Source organism: Oncorhynchus keta, chromosome 12 (genome assembly GCF_023373465.1).
Source record: "Oncorhynchus keta strain PuntledgeMale-10-30-2019 chromosome 12, Oket_V2, whole genome shotgun sequence".
In the NCBI taxonomy this organism is placed as follows: Eukaryota; Metazoa; Chordata; class Actinopteri; order Salmoniformes; family Salmonidae; genus Oncorhynchus; species Oncorhynchus keta.
The window spans coordinates 30,274,938-30,294,336 of NC_068432.1; the positions used below are offsets into that span (position 1 = coordinate 30,274,938).

General features: G+C 43.4%; 1 protein-coding gene across 1 annotated transcript in view; it reads right to left on the reverse strand.

The window, feature by feature from the left end:
• Nucleotides 1-708: 708 nt before the first annotated feature.
• Nucleotides 709-19,399, reverse strand: part of LOC118391697 (gap junction delta-2 protein-like) — a 28,106-nt gene continuing 9,415 nt past the window's right edge. Inside the window, exon 2 of the mRNA XM_035783201.2 lies at nucleotides 709-2,579. Coding sequence (XP_035639094.1) covers nucleotides 1,724-2,579 — 856 coding nt within the window. The 3' untranslated portion in view covers nucleotides 709-1,723. The remainder of the gene's footprint in view (nucleotides 2,580-19,399) is intronic.

Below are 19,399 nucleotides of genomic sequence, written 5' to 3' on the forward strand. Positions count from 1 at the left end.
TTGATATATTCTTAAAGCTGGCAATCTATGATTAATCTCCATCGCCACCAAAATCCCAGCACCCAACCTGACGCATGCCATGCCCCCGCCCACCTAAGCCTCATAGCTGAAAAAGCAGACTTTATGCAATTATTATTACATTACACTATTTACAGTAACTTGGAAATATGGCACCAAATTTGGTAGTAAAGAAAACAACTTGTGGGTTACACGTTAAAATGTTCTGTGAGTAAATACTTCTGTTTCCTGTGTAATGGAAAAAGAAGGGCTTGTTGGAATTCCATTAATTCCTTTAGTGCTTCATACTGTAGTCAGTTCTTTAAGAATGCATAATACAGTAAGAGAGGAGGGGGTGCTAGTGGGGGGGCGAACGAAGGAGGGGGTGCTAGTGGGAAAGCGGAAGGCGGAGGGGGTGCTACTGGGGGAGTGGGAGGAGGTGGGGGTGCTAGTGGGGAGAGGAGGGCGGAGGGGGTGCTAGTGGGGGAGCGGAAGGCGGAGGGGTGCTACTGGGGGAGTGGGAGGAGGAGGGGGTGCTAGTGGGGGAGCGGAGGGCGGAGGGCGGAGGGGGTGCTAGTGGGGGAGCGGGCGAAGGAGAGGGGTGCTAGTGGGGGAGTGGGCGAAGGAGGGGGTGCTAGTGGGGGAGCGGAGGGGGAGGGGTTGCTACTGGGGGAGTGGGAGGAGGAGGGGTGCTAGTGGGGGAGTGGGGGGAGGAGGGGGTGCTAGTGGGGGAGCGGGAGAAGAAGGGGGTGCTTGTGGGGGAGCGAGCAGATGAGGGGGTGCTAGTGGGGGTGCGGGTGGAGGAGGGGGTGCTACTGGGAGAGCGGGCAGACGAGGGGGTGCTACTGTGGGAGCGGGGACGGGGAGAGGAGGGAGGGAGGGGGTGCTACTGGGGGAGTGGGGACGGGGTGCTACTGGGGGAGTGGGGACGGGGAGAGGAGGGAGGGAGGGGGTGCTACTGTGGGAGTGGGGACGGGGAGAGGAGGGAGGGAGGGGGTGCTACTGGGGGAGTGGAGATGGGGAGAGGAGGTTTCCAGTTTGTGCTGAGGTATAGTTTTAGTGTTGATTTTTGACGTTTTTTTTAAAGGTGCATCACCTCTGCTTGGCTCCTCCTTACATTGGAGCTGCCGCAGGGAAGGAAAATAACTGAAAGAAAGTTATTTTCAGTCCTCAGCAACTCAACTTCGACCATCATCCCTGCTTTAACTCTGCAGAACAAAGGCATACACACTGCTTTATCTGTCGCACACACACGTGCAGGCATACCTTCTTGCATATGCACACATACATAAAGAAATTAAGGGACTATGTTGCAAAAGCAAAGGATAGCACTTTTTAGGTGAGACTTATTTCTTATTTAACTGCCCTTATTTCATATTCTTACAGTAATTAGTCCTATGTCCTCTTTTTCCAGTGTGTTCTCTTGGAAGGCACCTAGTGTCACCTAGGACTCAGATCACAACTCCCTCTACAGTTACAATCTAACTTTAGTAACATCAACAAAACTGCCCTTGACGTACTTTCTCTCTCTTGTAGAGTCCAAAAAGCTCTTCTCTCCAATAATCCTCCAATATGTCCATGCGAGGTCCCTCTGCGCTCCTGAATAATGTTGCAGTGTACATAGAGTTAATGCCCCTTAGGGTGGGGGTAGCTGGGCTAAGTGTTTGTCCTCCCCAGAAAAAGCTTGGTCCAGAAGTCCACGCCCCCCCATGTGGAGGAACCTCTGTCAGACATAGGCTGACTCACTGGACTGAGTTCTGCCCAGGTTGGGGGCCTGGGACACATGCGGCAAATCCTTCTTACGCACCTCACAGATGGACTTCCTGCGGGCCTGAACACCCCTGACGGCCATCTTGATCTTTCTCCAGCCCAGGTGGTTGAGCTCGGCCAGGTTGAGCAGCACACAGATGCCGCTCACTGCAAACATGAAAATCAGGAACACCGTCTTCTCTGTAGGGCGTGACACATAGCACTCCACCTCCTTCACACAGGGGTAGCGGTCACACTCAAACATCCCTGGTACGTTGAAGCCATACAGGAAGTACTGGCCGGCCAGGAAGCCGATCTCCAGCACGTTACGGAACACCACCTGGATGACGTAGAAGCGGGAGATGCCCTCCTGCCGCCGCACCTTGGCGCTCTTGGCCTGCGTGAGCCCCCGGGACACGTTGGGGATCTCCTTGACCTCCAGGTCCTGCTCCTCCTTGCCGCTGTCGGGGTTCTGCACCAGGATGCCATTGATGTTGCGCAGCTTGCGGGCGTGGTGATCGCCTCCACGACTGTGGTGACTTGCGTGACCGTGGTCTATGTAGGGGTGCAGGATGGAGTAACTGCGGTCACGCTGCTTGGCGGACTGGTGTACGGAGTAGGTGATGAAGCATAGGCTGGGCGTACACACCAAGATGATCTGGAAGACCCAGAAGCGGATGTGGGATATGGGGAAGGCCTTGTCGTAGCAGGCCTGGTTGCAGCCCGGCTGCATAGTGTTGCAGATGAACATTATCTGCTCGTCCTCATAGACCTTTTCACCCACTATACCTACTATCAAAATACGGAAGATCACTACTACAGTCAGCAGGATCCTGGAGAGAAAGAAAGAGGGGAGAAGGAAGGGGGGAAGAAGAAAAATACAGAATTTCAGTTGTGTTATCAGGAGTGTAAAATTTCCCTGTAAGAAATTTGTCAGAGCAGAACAAAGAATCATTGTAAGTACTTTGATACTGTGATACATCATACAGTACAGTATACTGTATGATGTTACTGGTCTAATATAATTCAGTAGAAGTGCCTCGGCACTGTGTTTGCATGTTGGATTTGACTTTTATTTATGTGTGAGTTAGAGTGACATCATTTGTCTTAAGCCAATAAAGGCTGTGCTTATGTATCTCAGCTCAACCATAGCAAATCAATAGAGACAAAAGTAGCTCTCACACCAAGGACAAGTTTCATCAGATGTGTGTAGTAGTGTGTGTGTGTGTGTGTGTGTGTGTGTGTGTGTGTGTGTGTGTGTGTGTGTGTGTGTGTGTGTGTGTGTGTGTGTGTGTGTGTGTGTGTGTGTGTGTGTGTGTGTGTGTGTGTGTGTGTGTGTGTGTGTGTGTGCTTGCGTGTGGACGATTCCCTCAGCTGCTGCAGCGTGTACGGAGGGGTGGAGTTGTTGCGCTCTAAATAGCATGCTGACGTGAACACACTACAGACTGTGCACACTGATTGAATCAACTCTGTTTCAACCTCACCTCGCTCATCAACTCATCCCTGACCGCTGGCTACGTCCCTCCCGTCTTCAAGAGAGCGAGAGTTGCACCCCTTCTGAAAAAACCTACACTCGATCCCTCCGATGTCAACAACTACAGACCAGTATCCCTTCTCTCTTTTCTCTCCAAAACTCTTGAGCGTGCCGTCCTTGGCCAGCTCTACCGCTATCTCTCTCAGAATGACCTTCTTGATCCAAACCAGTCAGGTTTCAAGACTAGTCATTCAACTGAGACTGCTCTTCTCTGTATCACGGAGGCGCTCCGCACTGCTAAAGCTAACTCTCTCTCCTCTGCTCTCATCCTTCTAGACCTATCGGCTGCCTTCGATACTGTGAACCATCAGATCCTCCTCTCCACCCTCTCCGAGTTGGGCATCTCCGGCGCGGCCCACGCTTGGATTGCGTCCTACCTGACAGGTCGCTCCTACCAGGTGGCGTGGCGAGAATCTGTCTCCTCACCACGCGCTCTCACCACTGGTGTCCCCCAGGGCTCTGTTCTAGGCCCTCTCTTATTCTCGCTATACACCAAGTCACTTGGCTCTGTCATAACCTCACATGGTCTCTCCTATCATTGCTATGCAGACGACACACAATTAATCTTCTCCTTTCCCCCTTCTGATGACCAGGTGGCGAATCGCATCTCTGCATGTCTGGCAGACATATCAGTGTGGATGACGGATCACCACCTCAAGCTGAACCTCAGCAAGACGGAGCTCCTCTTCCTCCCGGGGAAGGACTGCCCGTTCCATGATCTCGCCATCACGGTTGACAACTCCATTGTGTCCTCCTCCCAGAGCGCTAAGAACCTTGGCGTGATCCTGGACAACACCCTGACGTTCTCAACTAACATCAAGGCGGTGTCCCGTTCCTGTAGGTTCATGCTCTACAACATCCGCAGAGTACGACCCTGCCTCACACAGGAAGCGGCGCAGGTCCTAATCCAGGCACTTGTCATCTCCCGTCTTGATTACTGCAACTCGCTGTTGGCTGGGCTCCCTGCCTGTGCCATTAAACCCCTACAACTCATCCAGAACGCCGCAGCCCGTCTGGTGTTCAACCTTCCCAAGTTCTCTCACGTCACCCCGCTCCTCCGCTCTCTCCACTGGCTTCCAGTTGAAGCTCGCATCCGCTACAAGACCATGGTGCTCGCCTACGGAGCTGTGAGGGGAACGGCACCTCAGTACCTCCAGGCTCTGATCAGGCCCTACACCCAAACAAGGGCACTGCGTTCATCCACCTCTGGCCTGCTCGCCTCCCTACCACTGAGGAAGTACAGTTCCCGCTCAGCCCAGTCTAAACTGTTCGCTGCTCTGGCCCCCAATGGTGGAACAAACTCCCTCACGACGCCAGGACAGCGGAGTCAATCACCACCTTCCGGAGACACCTGAAACCCCACCTCTTCAAGGAATACCTAGGATAGGGTAAGTAAGGGTAGGTAATCCTTCTCCCCCCCAACAAGATTTAGATGCAAGTGGCTGTTCCACTGGTTGTCATAAGGTGTATGCACCAATTTGTAAAGTTCTGGATAAGAGCGTCTGCTAAATGACTTAAATGTAAATGTAAATGTAACATAATTTGTCAACATATTGTGACGTGGAATCAATGTGGACAATACATATAATTTTTTAAAAGTCATCAGTATGGAATCTCATCAAGTTCCAAATGTGTTGACAGCTCTGCTAAAATTAGCACAGTTGTTTCCAAAGTTAAGCAGGGTATATAGAGGTAAGCATCTGGATGGTCTCACTGAAGTGCATTACCCCTGATATACCAGTAGGAGTCACTGTTCAGGCAGAAATCATTGGATTGTGCCTTCACTTTTAATTTAAATATACCTCTTTTTTTGGGTTGATAGCATGACGTTGGAACAATATTGATTTAAATATACAATTTTACTATCAACATTTGAACAAGGTAAAATAAAAAATATATAATCAAATCTAAAATTCAACATACATCATTTCAACCACCTAATCATATACTGTATATATAATGTAGTATGTACAATATTTTTTACATTTTATGTGGAATTTTCAATGTAATATCAACATATACATAGTTCTGATGATTATATTGAAATGAGATTGCTGTAACAACCTAATAGTTAGATTAAGTCAATGTATTTACATTGAAGTTTTACTCTAATTTCAATGTTTACAGCGCTATTTGAAATTAGATGAAAACATTACTGGTTGATTACTTTTTTCTAATCCAATTTTCCACGTTGATTCCATTTCAACCAGTGTGTGCCCAGTGGGTATGCAAGATGAGGGGATATCACACGAATAGAGGGCATTTCACACTCATCAACACTCCTTGAGAAAAACTATTCAGACTTACACATTAAAATGTGTGTGTGTTTGTGTCTGTTTGCATGTGTGTGTGTGTGTGTGTGTGTGTGTGTGTGTGTGTGTGTGTGTGTGTGTGTGTGTGTGTGTGTGTGTGTGTGTGTGTGTGTTGCTGAGATTTAAGACACAAAAGAGGAAGGAAGGAAGGAAGGAAGGAAGGAAGGAAGGAAGGAAGGAAGGAAGGAAGGAAGGAAGGAGACGATGGAGAGAAGGAGAGTCTCAGTCATTACTGTGAATAATGAACATGTGGGTCCCTGCATGAATATCCATTATGTTGCTGGCTGAGCGTAACCCCACCTGTCTCCTATCCAGCCAGCATTTCCATTCATTTTTCAACATTAGACAGATAAGACATGAGCTCTCTCCCTTACAGTTCTGCCTTTCGAGACATGAGTGGAGAGCCTAATCCCACACCCCCTCAATCTACCCAGAACTACTACATCCACACACAGACACACAAGATCTAAACGGCATTATATTGTAGGCTACTGTACTTTATCTATGCTTCCTTATGTACTACAATATGCTCCACTGGCATCAGTGGATATGTAAACCAAATTAAACCAAATCAGCTATGTTTAAAATCCACTACTAGTGCTGCCCTGGAGCAATGCCCCGTCTCTCCTGCTCTTTCTCCCTCCCTTTCTGTGTATTCATTATTTAGCACACAATATTGGGGAAGTGTTCAATGGGACATTGATTGAGTGTGTGCACTTTATTTGGACCACTAGCCTGTAGAGTTCCTCAGAAGATGCAGACCTCCATTTCCACTGTAGCTAAGCAGCTTACATAGCCTCCATTTATGTGCCATAGGCAGCTACCAGTGGCTGTTCAATTAAAGTCTGTAGCACTGCTGAACACGTGCTGTCATTTTTCCCCTCTCTCTCTCTCTCTCTCTCTCTCTCTCTCTCTCTCCCTCCCTCCCCCTCCATATCTCATGTTCTCTCCCTCTCTCTCTCTCTCTCTCTCTCTCTCTCTCTCTCTCTCTCTCTCTCTCTCTCTCTCTCTCTCTCTCTCTCTCTCTCTCTCTCTCTCTCTCTCTCTCTCTCTGTCCCTCCCTCCCCCTCCATATCTCCTGTTCTCTCCCTCTCTCTTCTAGTTTTTTAATAGCAAAGTGTCAAAGGAGACCCTGGTGTGTCTTTAAAATTAGCCCCACACCCACTCTTCATAGCCGGTTACCACAGCAACCACCTTTTGAACCTCCTCTCAGAGAGAGAGGAGAGAGCAAGAGATGAAAGGAACATGAGGATCGAGGGAGTAAGAGAAACAAGAATTGTGTGTGTGTGTGGGGGGGGTTGAGAAGTGAAATAAACCAAGATAAAGGTCAGAGACAGACAGACTTAAAATGAGAAAGATAAAATAAAATAAAATGTTATTTGTCACATGCCTTACCCTTAAATGCTTAATATTTACTAAATAAACTAAAGTAAATCAAATGTAATTAAAAAAAAGGAACAAGCAAATGACGAGGCTCTGTACAGGGGGTACCGGTACCGCGTCAATGTGTGGGGGTACAGGTTAGTCGAAGTCATTTGTAAACTGACTATGCATAGATAATAAACAGAGAGTAGCAGCGGTGTAAAAACAAAGGGGTGGGGGATCAATGTAAATAGTCTGGGTGGCCATTTGATTAATTGTTCAGCAGTCTTATGGCTTGGGGGTAGAAGCTGTTAAAAACCTCTTTAGGCTGAGATCCCGCTAACGGAATCGATACGACAACAGCCAGTGAGAGTGCGGGGCGCCAAATTCAAAACAACAGATATCCCATAATTAAAATTCCTCAAACATTCAAGTATTTTACACCATTTTAAAACATACACTTCTTGTTAATCCCACCACAGTGTCCGATTTCAAAAAGGCTTTACGGCGAAAGCAAACCAAACGATTATGTTAGGTCCGAGCCAAGTCACAGAAAAACACAGCCATTTTTCCAGCCAAAGAGAGGAGTCACAAAAAGCAGAAATAGAGATAAATTCATCACTAACCTTTGATGATCTTCATCAGATAACACTCATAGGACTTCATGTTACACAATACATGTATGTTTTGTTCGATAAAGTTCATATTTATTAAAAATAAAATCTCAGTTTACATTGGCGCGTTACGTTCAGTAGTTCCAAAACATCCAGTGATTTTGCAGAGAGCCACATCAATTTACAGAAATACTTATAATACTCATAATAAACATTGATAAAAGATACAACTATTATGCACGGAATTATAGATACACTTCTCCTTAATGCAACCGCTGTGTCAGATTTAAAAAATGCTTTACCGAAAAAGCCACCATGCAATAATCTGAGTAAGGCGCTCAGAAACCAAAACAACCCAAATAGATATCCGCCATGGTGTGTAGTCAACAGAAGTCAGAAATAGCATTATAAATATTCACTAACCTTTGATGATCTCCATCAGAATGCACTCCCAGAAATCCCAGTTCCACAATAAATGTTTGTTTTGTTCGATAATGTCCATAATTTATGTCCAAATACGTCCTTTTTGTTCGCGCTGTAGCAGCTGTAGAACTTTTTAGGATCTGGGGACCCATGCCAAATCTTTTCAGTCTCTTGAGGAGAAAATGTGTTCTCGTGCCCTCTTCACAACTGTCTTGGTGTATTTGGACCATGATAGTTCGTTGGTCATGTGGACACCAAGGAACTTGAAAACCTCGACCCGTTACACTTCATCCCTGTCAATGTTAATGTGTGACTGTTCGGAGGTCTCTGACCTCTTCCCTATAGGCTGTCTCATCATTGTCGGTGATCAGGCCTACCACTGTTGTGACGTCAGCAAACTTAATGATGGTGTTGGAGTCATGCTTGGCCATGCATTCGTGGGTGAACAGGGAGTACAGGAGGGGACTGAGCACGCACCCCTGAGGGGCCCCAGTGTTGAGGATCAGCGTGGCAGATGTGTTGTTGCCTACCCTGACCACCTGGGGGCGGCATGTCAGGAAGTCCAGGATACAGTTGAAGAGGGAGATGTTTACTCCCAGGGTCCTTAGCTTAGTGATGAGCTTTTTGGGCACATAGGTGTTCCTTTTGTCCAACTGGGAAAGGGCAGTGTGGAACGTGATTGAGATTGCGTCATCTGTGGATGGGGCGGTATGTGAATTGGAGTGGGTGTAGGGTTTTCGGCATGATGGAGTTGATGTGTGCCATGACCAGCCTTTCAAAGCACTTCATGGCTACCGACGTGAGTGCTATGGGGCGGTAATCATTTAGGCAGGTTACCTTCGCTTTCTAAGGCACAGGGACTATGGTGGTCTGCTTGAAACATGTTGGTATTACAGATTCGGTCAGGGAGAGGTTGAAAATGTCAGTGAAGACACTTGCCAGTTGGTCTGCGCATGAGTACACGTCCTGTTAATCCATCTGGCCCTGCGGCCTTGTGAATGTTGGCCTGTTTAAAGGCCTTGCTCACATCAGCTACTGAGAGCATGATCACACAGTCATCCGGAACAGCAGGTGCTCTCATGCATGCTTCAGTGTTGCTTGCCTCAAAGCGAGCATAAAAGGCATTTAGCTTGTCTGGTAGATTTTAGCTCGTCACTGGGCAGCTCGCAGCTGAGTTTCCCTTTGTTGTCCGTAATATTTTTCAAGCCCTGCCACATCCGACGAGCGTCAGAGCCAGTGTAGTAGGATTCAATCCTAGTCCTATATTGACACTTTGCCTGTTTGCTGGTTCGTCTGAGGGCATAGCTGGATTTCTTATAAACGTTCGGATCAGTGTCCGAATTCTTCAAAGTGGCAGCTCTAGCCTTTAGCTCAGTGCGGATGTTGCCTGTAATCCATGGCTTCTTGTTGGGAAATGTACAGGCACTGTGGCGATGACTTCGTTAATGCAGCTATTGATTAAGCAGGTGACTGAGGTGGTAAACTCCTCAATGCCATTGGATGAATCCCGGAACATATTCCAGTCTGTACAAGCAAAACAGTCCTGTAGCATAGCATCCATGTCATCTGACCACTCCCGTATTGAGCGAGTCACTGGTATTTCCTGCTTCAGTTTTTGCTTGTAAGCAGGAATCAGTAGGATAGAATTATGGTTAGATTTGCCGAATGGAGGGCGAGCGAGAGCTTCGTATGCGTCTCTGTATGTGGAGTAAAGGTGGACTATAATTTTTTTCTCTCTGTATGACCAGCTCTGTATGACCTGTGTCGTCGTTCAGCCACATCTCTGTGAAATAAGATATTAGAGTTTTAATGTCCCGTTGGTAGGATAGTCTTAATCCTAGATCATCCAGTTTGTTTTCCGGTAATTGCACGTTGACCAATAACACAGAGGGTACCTTCGCGTTGGACTCATTAAAGAAAACATCTGCTGTAGTGGAGGGAAATAGTGATGAAACAAATTCCTAGCAGGGTAGCAGAGGCAGACAGGGTAGAACATGTGTTACTGTGGTACAGATTAAATAGAGCAGCATGCTGCTGCAGGACTGTTCTCACACCACCTGGGCCTTGTGTGTGTGTGTGAGTTTGTGTGTTTGCGTATGTATGTGCATGTGTGTGTACTTGGATGTGTGTGTGTGTGTATAATCCATGTATATCACTTGTTTGTGCAAGATGGCATGTGCGTCTGGCCGTTTGGAGCAGCTGTGAGTGTGTACGCTACACTACCTTTCATTGTGTTTGAAAATAAAATGGAAGAGATCTTTACGCATTTGGTGTTTCAGATGTGAAATGAATGCCAAGTACACTGTTACACACTCCTGCTCTTACAATACACACGTGAATGTAGGGAATAACACAAGCAAATAAACACACTCGTTTTCTCATGTACAGTCAGGTCCATAAGTATTTGGACAGTGACACAATTTGCATAATTTTGTCTCTGTCCACCACCACAATGGATTTGAAAGGAAACAATCAAGATGTGCTTGAAGTGTAGACTTTCATCTTTAATTGGTCAAAATTATTGTATGAACCGTGTAGGAATTACAACAATTTGTACACCCCCCCCCCACCACCACACACACACACACACATACATATACACACACACACACACCATTTTAGGGGCTCAAAAGTAATTGGACAAACTAACACATTCATAAATTCAATTGTGAGTTTTGATACTTGGTTGCAAATCCTTTGCAGTCAATGACTGCCTGAAGTCTGGAACCCATAAACATCACCAGATGCTGGGTTTCTTCCCTGGTGATGCTCTACCAGGCCTTTACTGCAGCTGTCTTCAGTTCCTGCTTGTTCTTCCGGCATTTTGCCTTCAATTTTGCCTTCAGCAAGTGAAATGCATGCTCAATTGGATTCAGGTCAGGTGACTGACTTGGCAATTGCAGAACATTCCACTTCTTTGCCTTAAAAAAGTATTGGGTTGCTTTTGCAGTACGCTTTGGATCATTGTCCATCTGCACTGTGAAGCGCCATCAAATGAGTTTTGAAGCATTTGGCTGAATCAGAGCAGATAATATAGCCCTAAACACTTCAGAATTCATCCTGTTGCTTTTGTCATCAGTCGCGTCATCAATACATACAAGGGAACCAGTTACATTGGCAGCCATACATGCCCACGCTATAACACTACCTGTACCATTCTTCACAGATTTGTTTTTAAATTAAACCTTTATTAAACTAGGCAAGTCAGTTAAAAACACATTTTTGTTTACAATTACGGCCTACCGGGGAACTGCCTTGTTCAGGGTCAGAACAACAGATTTTTACCTTGTCAGGGTCGGGGATTTGATCCAGCAACCTTTCGGTTACTAGCCCCAAACTCTAACCACTAGGCTATCTGCCACACCACCACAGATGAGGTGGTATTCTTCAGATCATGAGCAGTTCCTTCCTTTCTCTTCTCTTCCCATCATTCTGGAACAAGTTGATCTTTGTCTCATCTGTCAATAGGATGTTGTTCCAGAACTGTACAGGTGTTTTTTAGACTTAAAAAAAACCCTCTAATCTGGTCTTCCTATTTTTGAGGCTTACCAATGGTTTACAGCTTGTGGTAAACTCTCTGTATTTACTCTGGTGAAATCTTCTCTTGATTGTTGACTTTGACACAGATATGTTTACTTCCTGGAGGGTGTTATTGATCTGGCCAACAGTTGTGAAGGGGTTTTTCTTCACCAGGGAAAGAATTCTTCTGTCATCCACTACAGTTGTTTTCCGTGGTCTTCCGGGCCTTTTGGTGTTCCTGAGCTCACCAGTGCTTTCTTTCTTTTTAAGAATGTACCAAATGGTTGATTTGGCCATACCTCATGTTTTTGCCATCTCTCTGATGGGTTTTTTCAGCCTAATGATAGCTTGCTTCACTGGCAGTGACAGCTCTTCAGGCTTCATATTAAGGGTTAACAGCGACAGATTCCAAATACAAATACCACAAATCAAATCTAGATGGTTGATGGTTTGACCGGACATGGAGGTTAGTCTGTATGAAGTGAGGGGTATTGATGTTTCTTTTCAGCAAGACATTTGACAGACACTGCTAGATTGAGAAGCAATTGGTGTCCTGTTCCAAAAAGCCAATGGCAAAGACCCTTATTATACCTACTGTATCTCTGGGCTTTGAAATGTGAGAATATAATAATAAATAAGCTCTATAAATATAATAATAGAGCTGTGGCAGATGATTGTCCTGCCAATGTATTGAATGTATAATAGAACAAGACAAGCTTCTGTAGGGGATAGTGGGGTAAGTTGAGCCATTTTTACATTCAGCTTCACTCCATCAAGGCAAATAAAGTATTATTTTTAACAAAGACATCATATTTCAGGATGTTGAGTATCTATAGAAAGAATCAGAATTCATAGAACTTTACAGTTTTGAAAACATAGCTTGTCCAAAAAAGTGGTCTCTTGGAACAACCTAGCCCGGGTATGGGGTAAGTTAAGCCACAGAATTGGGTAAGTTATGCCGCCTACAAATTTCTGTAATGAATGAAATATTACCATGTCTATTGTTATTTCCCAAACACAATTCAACACAATCACAACAGGTTTTTTGTTATTTAATCATTTAAAGCAGATTTTAACACAGGCTTAACACCTAGCAAACACTGTACTTTTTTTTACAACTTTAACATAAGCCAGGCCCTGTTGTTACCTCATATCCCAGCAATAATGCCTTGCATTACACCTGGGAAGAAAACACTTAAATTTGCTGAACTTGGCATTGGCTCAACTATTGGCTCCACTTACCCCATGGCAAACATTTGGACTATTTTAGCCCACACAGCTAAAAGGATGCACTAGGTTTAGGACCTCATATAGAAGCTTAGAAAGACCCCAACTGATGTATAGAACAATCTTAAAATGATAAACATTGGTTTACATACAAGCATCACAATAAATTAATTAGTTAAACATTTTTAACCTAACTTTTTCCATGTGATTTCTCCCTTCACAGACCCCATGAAATGATTACCTCTTCCTAAACATTTGGTCGAATTATACATTTTCTGTATGGTTTCAAAGAAACAATAGTGTCTCAACTTACCCCTTTGGCTCAACCTATCCCACTCTCCCATATATATCTCTACAATGGTAGAGTCTGTGTGCGAAAGAGTCTCTGCACTGTCAAGTTGTCACAGAGATGCTCTGAGTGAGTTTGTTTTGCAGCAGTTCCCTTGGTGCAGCCTGGTCCAGGTCCTGCTGTCACTATGAGTGATTGTCATGATCGTTCAAACACCTGCTGTGTGCTGCATCAGTGAAGCGGGCCGTGCCCAGCCATGCGCATCCACACCTACATTACACTACTCAAGCTGTCTGTTCAAACTCCCACTGAATAGGATTGAATGGTTTCTATCTCCTAACCTACCTATAATCAACATGACACATGTGTTCATTAGGCCTCAATAGGGGTTCACAGCAAAGTTATTGTTATTGTCTAAATTCTTATTATTTTAATTTTCATTAACAACATTCACCGTTTTGAAGTCATCAGAGACATTACTGTGACAAACCATGTCAAGTTTGGCATTGATATCTAAAAAAATAAATAAGGACACCATGAACAACGAAACGTTTTGACTATGCAACTCTAATGCTTAAAATAATCATAAAAAATCTTCTTCTCATGGACTAAAAGTCAGAATCACTACAAATGTGGTCTTTGCACTCATCACAATAGTCACTGGAGTTTGAGAAATTAAAGTTGATCCATTCAAAGATGGCCATATTATACTAGTTGATGGGTATTAGCACATACGCTAATATGCTAAAATATGCTGAGAATACTTCAACAATCTTCTCATGAACCATATATAAATAGTTGCTGCATTCAAATATGGCTGCACTATAGATGAATGTTAGCACATATGCTAATGCTAAACATGCTTGTTAAATCTTCTTCTCATGAACCATAAGTCAAATTGACTCCAGATGTGGTACAGTATATAGACTCAATAAATTAGCCTCTAATGAATTTGATAATGTTTAGTTGCTGAATTCAAGGATGGCCCCACTACACCACTAGATGGCACCACATCAAACCCAGCCTAAAATGACCTATGGACATGAAGCCATGAAATATGGAATGAAAACTTGATGTACAATACCAGTCAAAAGTTTGGACACACCTACTCGTTCAAGGGATTTTCTTTATTTTTTTACTATTTTCTACATTGTAGAATAATAGTGAAGACATCAAAACTATGAAATAACACATACGGAATCATGTAGAAACCAAACAGGTGTTAAACAAATCAAAATATATTTTAGATTTTAGATTCTTCAAAGTAGCCACCCTTTGCATTGATGACAGATTTGCACACTCTCTCAACCAGCTTCACCTGGAATGCTTTTCCAACAGTCTTGAAGAAGTTCCCACATATGCTGAGCACTTGTTGGCTGCTTCTCCTTTGGTCCAACTCATCCAAAACCATCTCAATTGGGTTGAGGTCGGGTGATTGTGGATGCAAGGTCATCTGATGCAGCACTCCATCACTCTCCTTCTTGGTCAAATAGCCCTTATATAGCCTGGAGGGGTGTTGGGTCTTTGTCTTGTTGAAATACAAATGATAGTCCCACTAAGCACAAACCAGATGTGATGGCATATAGTTGCAGAATGGCAAGTCTCTTCTTCTTATTGGTGTCCTTTAGTAGTGGTTTCTTTGCTGTAATTCGACCATGAAGACCTGATTCACACAGTCTCCTCTGAACAGTTGATGTTGAGATGTGTCTGTTACTTGAACTCTGTGAAGCATTTATTTGGACCGCAATTTCTGAGGCTGGAAACTCTAATGAACTTATCCTCTGCAGCAGAGGTAACTCTGGGTCTTCCTTTCCTGTGGCGGTCCTCATGAGAGCCAGTTTCATTATAGCGCTTGATGGTTTTTGCGACTGCACTTCAAAGTTCTTGAAATGTTTCGTATTGACTGACCTTCATGTCTTAAAGTAATGATAGACTGTCGTTTCTCTTTGTTTATTTGAGCTTTTCTTGCCATAATATGGACTTGGACTTTTACCAAATAGGGCTATCTTCTGTATACCACCCCTACCTTGTCACAACACAACTGATTGGATCAAACACATTAAGAATGAAAGAAATTCCACAAATGAACTTTTAACAAGGCACACCTGTTAATTGAAAGAGAGATTGAGAGAATGCCAAGAGTGGGCAAAGCTGTCATCAAGGCAAAGGGTGGCTACTTTGAAGAATCTCAAATATAAAATATATTGGGATTTGTTTAACACTTCTTTGGTTACTACATGATCCCATATGTGCTATTTCATAGTGTTGATGTCTTCACTGTTATTGTACAATGTAGAAAATAGTAAAAATAAAGACATTTTTGACTGGTACTGTATATATCCTTAGAAGCTGTGTGAATATAAAGTCACTGCAACCTTAGATGATTGCACTAGATCAGTTTGTGGCACTATAGATGCCATTGGCACCAGTGACATAGGATACTCGAGCAATAACTATTGATCGAGTGGACTTTGTCTCATCGAAATGAATGTGAGATTTAAATTATGCAGATTAACAATGGGACATATCACGGAAATAACATTGAAAATATTTCACAAATCTGAAGCATAAACCATTCGTCAAATTGACCCCAGATTTGATATATAAACTCAATAAATTAAGTACTGACTTTGAAAATTATTACCTGCTACATTCAAAACCACCATACAGCACTATACTTCACTTGTGTCATCCTTGTGGTATTGAGAGAAAACCATAGTAATACTTTCACTGATTGCACATAAAGGAAGGTAGTTCATACATGATAAGTGTGCTTGCTTTGTTATCCAACTGATCTTGTGTCCTTTCTGTCATCCTGTGGACCCCGTTCATTGCTGCTTACATCTATATGGTTTAATATATTATTGTATTGAATATGGTTGGATATTTCCATGTTTTGTATTTCCTTAGAAAGACACAGGTTTTTAAGTTTCCCTTCCATCTATTAGACTCTGTAGAATTCACATGGTTGCTTTTCCTGCAATGCTTGACTGAGGTTATGTGATGGTGGTGCACAGTGTGAGTTTTACTGCAGTACTGAACTGTTGGTTTATGCAAGTGTTGGACTGTCTGGGTGTAGGTGTGAGATGGTTTGGGATTCCGTGTGTGTGTGTGTGTGTGTGTGTGTGTGTGTGTGTGTGTGTGTGTGTGTGTGTGTGTGTGTGTGTGTGTGTGTGTGTGTGTGTGTGTGTGTGTGTGTGTGTGTGTGTGTGTGTGTGTGTGTGTGTGTGTGTGTGTGTGTGTGTGTGTGTGTGTGTGGCATTCTGCTGTGGAACAGGATAATCAGCATGCAGTAGATTGCTGCATTAGCAGAAAGCAGTGGAAGAAGGTCATCTAGAAACATCAGTGTTGCTAAACCCTGCAGAGAGAGAAATGCACATACATTAGAGCAAATTAAGGGAAGAAGGCCCTTGGGCCCTCACCAGCAGAATATCCGATGCCCACTGCAGATGATCAAAAAGATTTAATTAGAAGTTCGCCTGCTTTTTTGAAACCTCTTCAATCAAGCCAAAGGCATAATTTACACAAGGCCGTTGATTGAACTGTTTTAACTGGTCCAGAAGATCAAGGATGGGGATCCAGGCCCCACATCTACACAGCGCTGTACTACGGCATCAAAGCTCCGGCCTCAGTTCCCTCACAGCAAGACATGCTGAAAAATGATTATGTCTTACATCAGTCAATCTCACACTGGCTATGTTTACACAGGCAGCCCAATTCTGATATGCTTTTTACTAATAGGTATTTTGACCAATCAGGTAAGCTCTTAAAAAGATCTGATATGAAAAAAATCTAATGTGATTGGTCACAATACCAATCAATGGAAAAAATATAATTTGGCTGCTTGTGTAAATGCACCCACTGAGTGCCCTACTGTGTGTCCTACTGTGGTGCTAACATGCATCCTTTGTCCTGATTGTGTCCACATCCTGAATATCTGTCAAATAATTTGCATACAGGAAGAGACCGGCAAAGAACGTCTTCATCACTGGTACATTAATCTGGACAGGCTGTTTCTATAGTAACGCTGCTTGCTGTGTATTTTCATTATGAGTAAAAGTCTAAAAGTATTTGTTTTTAAATATAGTTAAGTATCAAAAGTAGATTTAAAAAGTATGAATAATTCAAAATTCCTTATATTAAGCAAACCAGACGGCACAATCTTCACACTCCAACACTCAGACATAATTTAAAAACAAAGCATTTGTGTATAGTGAGTCCGCCAGATAAGAGGCAGTAGGGATTACCAGGGATGTTCTCTTGATGAGTGTGCAAATTGGACCATTTTCTGTCGAGTACTTTTGAGTGTCAGGGAAAATGTATGTAGTACATTATTTTCTTTAGGAATGTAGTGAAGTAAAAGCAAAAGTTGTCAAAAATATAAAAAGTAAAGTACTGATTCCCAAAAACTACTTAAGTAGTACTTTAAAGTATTTTTACTTAAATATCTTGCACCACTGGTTAGCGCCAGGTATAAACAAAGCTCCTGAAAGCCACAGGATTCGAAGTATATGACGAAACTATACTTTCAATGTCTAACTTCTCCAGATCTGCATTGCATATGTATTGCAATTGATCAGTGCTCATAATGAGCATACACAGCAAGTAGTGTGCTTCTACACAGTTGTGAGTCCAGATTAATGTACCAGTGATGAAGGCATTCTTGGCTGGTATGCAATGTTTTGTGAACCACCCTGCAGTCTCTAGCAATCCACCACAGCCAGGTCTCTAACTGGAGACCCAATTAGCTCATCCAGCTAAAGAGCATGTCTGATTGCAGCCCAAGTGGATAATTGAGTCTCAAAAGCTATCTTTGGATTCAGCATGACATTATAATCACAAATCGGAGCAGGCTACTAGAGCTCTTAAAGTTATGCTGAAAGGAAGAAACAGCCAGTAAACTGAGTGTATAGCCGGTGTCTGTTGAAATATCTGCAGTGTGAAAATGGTTTATACTTGAAATGGTGTGTTGGTAATATTGCATAGCTTTGAAGACATTATATCCAATGGATTTGATGTATAGCCTCTAAATGCTCTGTAGCTGTCCTGTATTGCTTCTCCAGTATATTTCAGTTTAGCTGTGTAGACTGCCTAACCTGTGTGTTCATAACTCCAGTGTTAGATCCTATGGTAGCTCATGTAGTAGCTGGTGTGTTGGCTGGACACGCAGGCCCTGGCTCTCCCAGAGGCTCTCACACACATTCATCCACACAGCAGCTGTTGCCATCAGCCTCAAGGGGCAACACCGGCCCTGAGCACTGACACCAGATGCACTGGGAAAACACACACATCACACATCACGCACACACACACCTCAAACACATACTACCACTCACAAATAGGCATGCATACAGACAGAACTAGCAGTAATATATACGTTATGGACAGTGCACTAACACCAAGAGCACAACAACAGAGAGCTGTCACATAATGTTCAGCCACACATACTGGACACCCAGAGTGAAAATGTCATTTAATCTCATATGGAGCATGTCTCCATAATAAGACATAGCTCATTTCTGGTGGCAGAACATAATGAATGAAGACCTGACCAAGCACAGAGATTAGAGAGCTGAATTACATTACAACTCTATGGCTATAACACTGCAGATGCATCTCTCTCTCTCTCCCTCCCCCTCTCTCTTGCGCTCTCCTCCTCGCTCTTTCTGTCTCTCCCTCGCTCCTCCTCTTTCTCTCCCCCATCTCCCCCCATTTCTCTTGCTCCCACTCTCAATTTGTGTTTGAGCTATTTAAAATCCCATATTCTCCTCCCTAAGTATAGTTTTCGGTATCTCTACTTTACTTTACTTTGCTATTTAAGCAACATTTACTTTTACTCCACTACATTCCTAAAGAAAATAATGTACTTTTTACTCCATACACTTTCTCTGACTCCGAAAAGTACTCATTACATTTCAAATGCTTAGCAGGACATGAAAATGGTCCAATTCATGCACTGATCAAGAGAACATCCCTGGTCATCCCTACTATCTCTCATCTGGCGGACTCACTAAACACAAATGCTTTGTTTGGAAATTATGTCTGAGTATTGGGGTGTGCTCCTGGCTATCTGTAAATAAATAAAAAACAAGAAAATTGTGCCATCTGGTTTGCTTAATAAAAGTCATGTGAAATGATTTATACTTTTACTTTTATACTTTTAGTGAACTATATTTAAAACCAAATACTTTTAGAATTTTACTCAATTAGTATTTTACTGGGTGACTTTCATATTTACTTGAATAATTTTCTATTAATTAAGGTATCTTTACTTTTACTCAAGTATGACAATTGGGTACTTTTTCCACCACTGCCTGCCACTGATCATGATAACAACCTGTGCTGCCTACTCAGATCGTCTGCACATGGAACC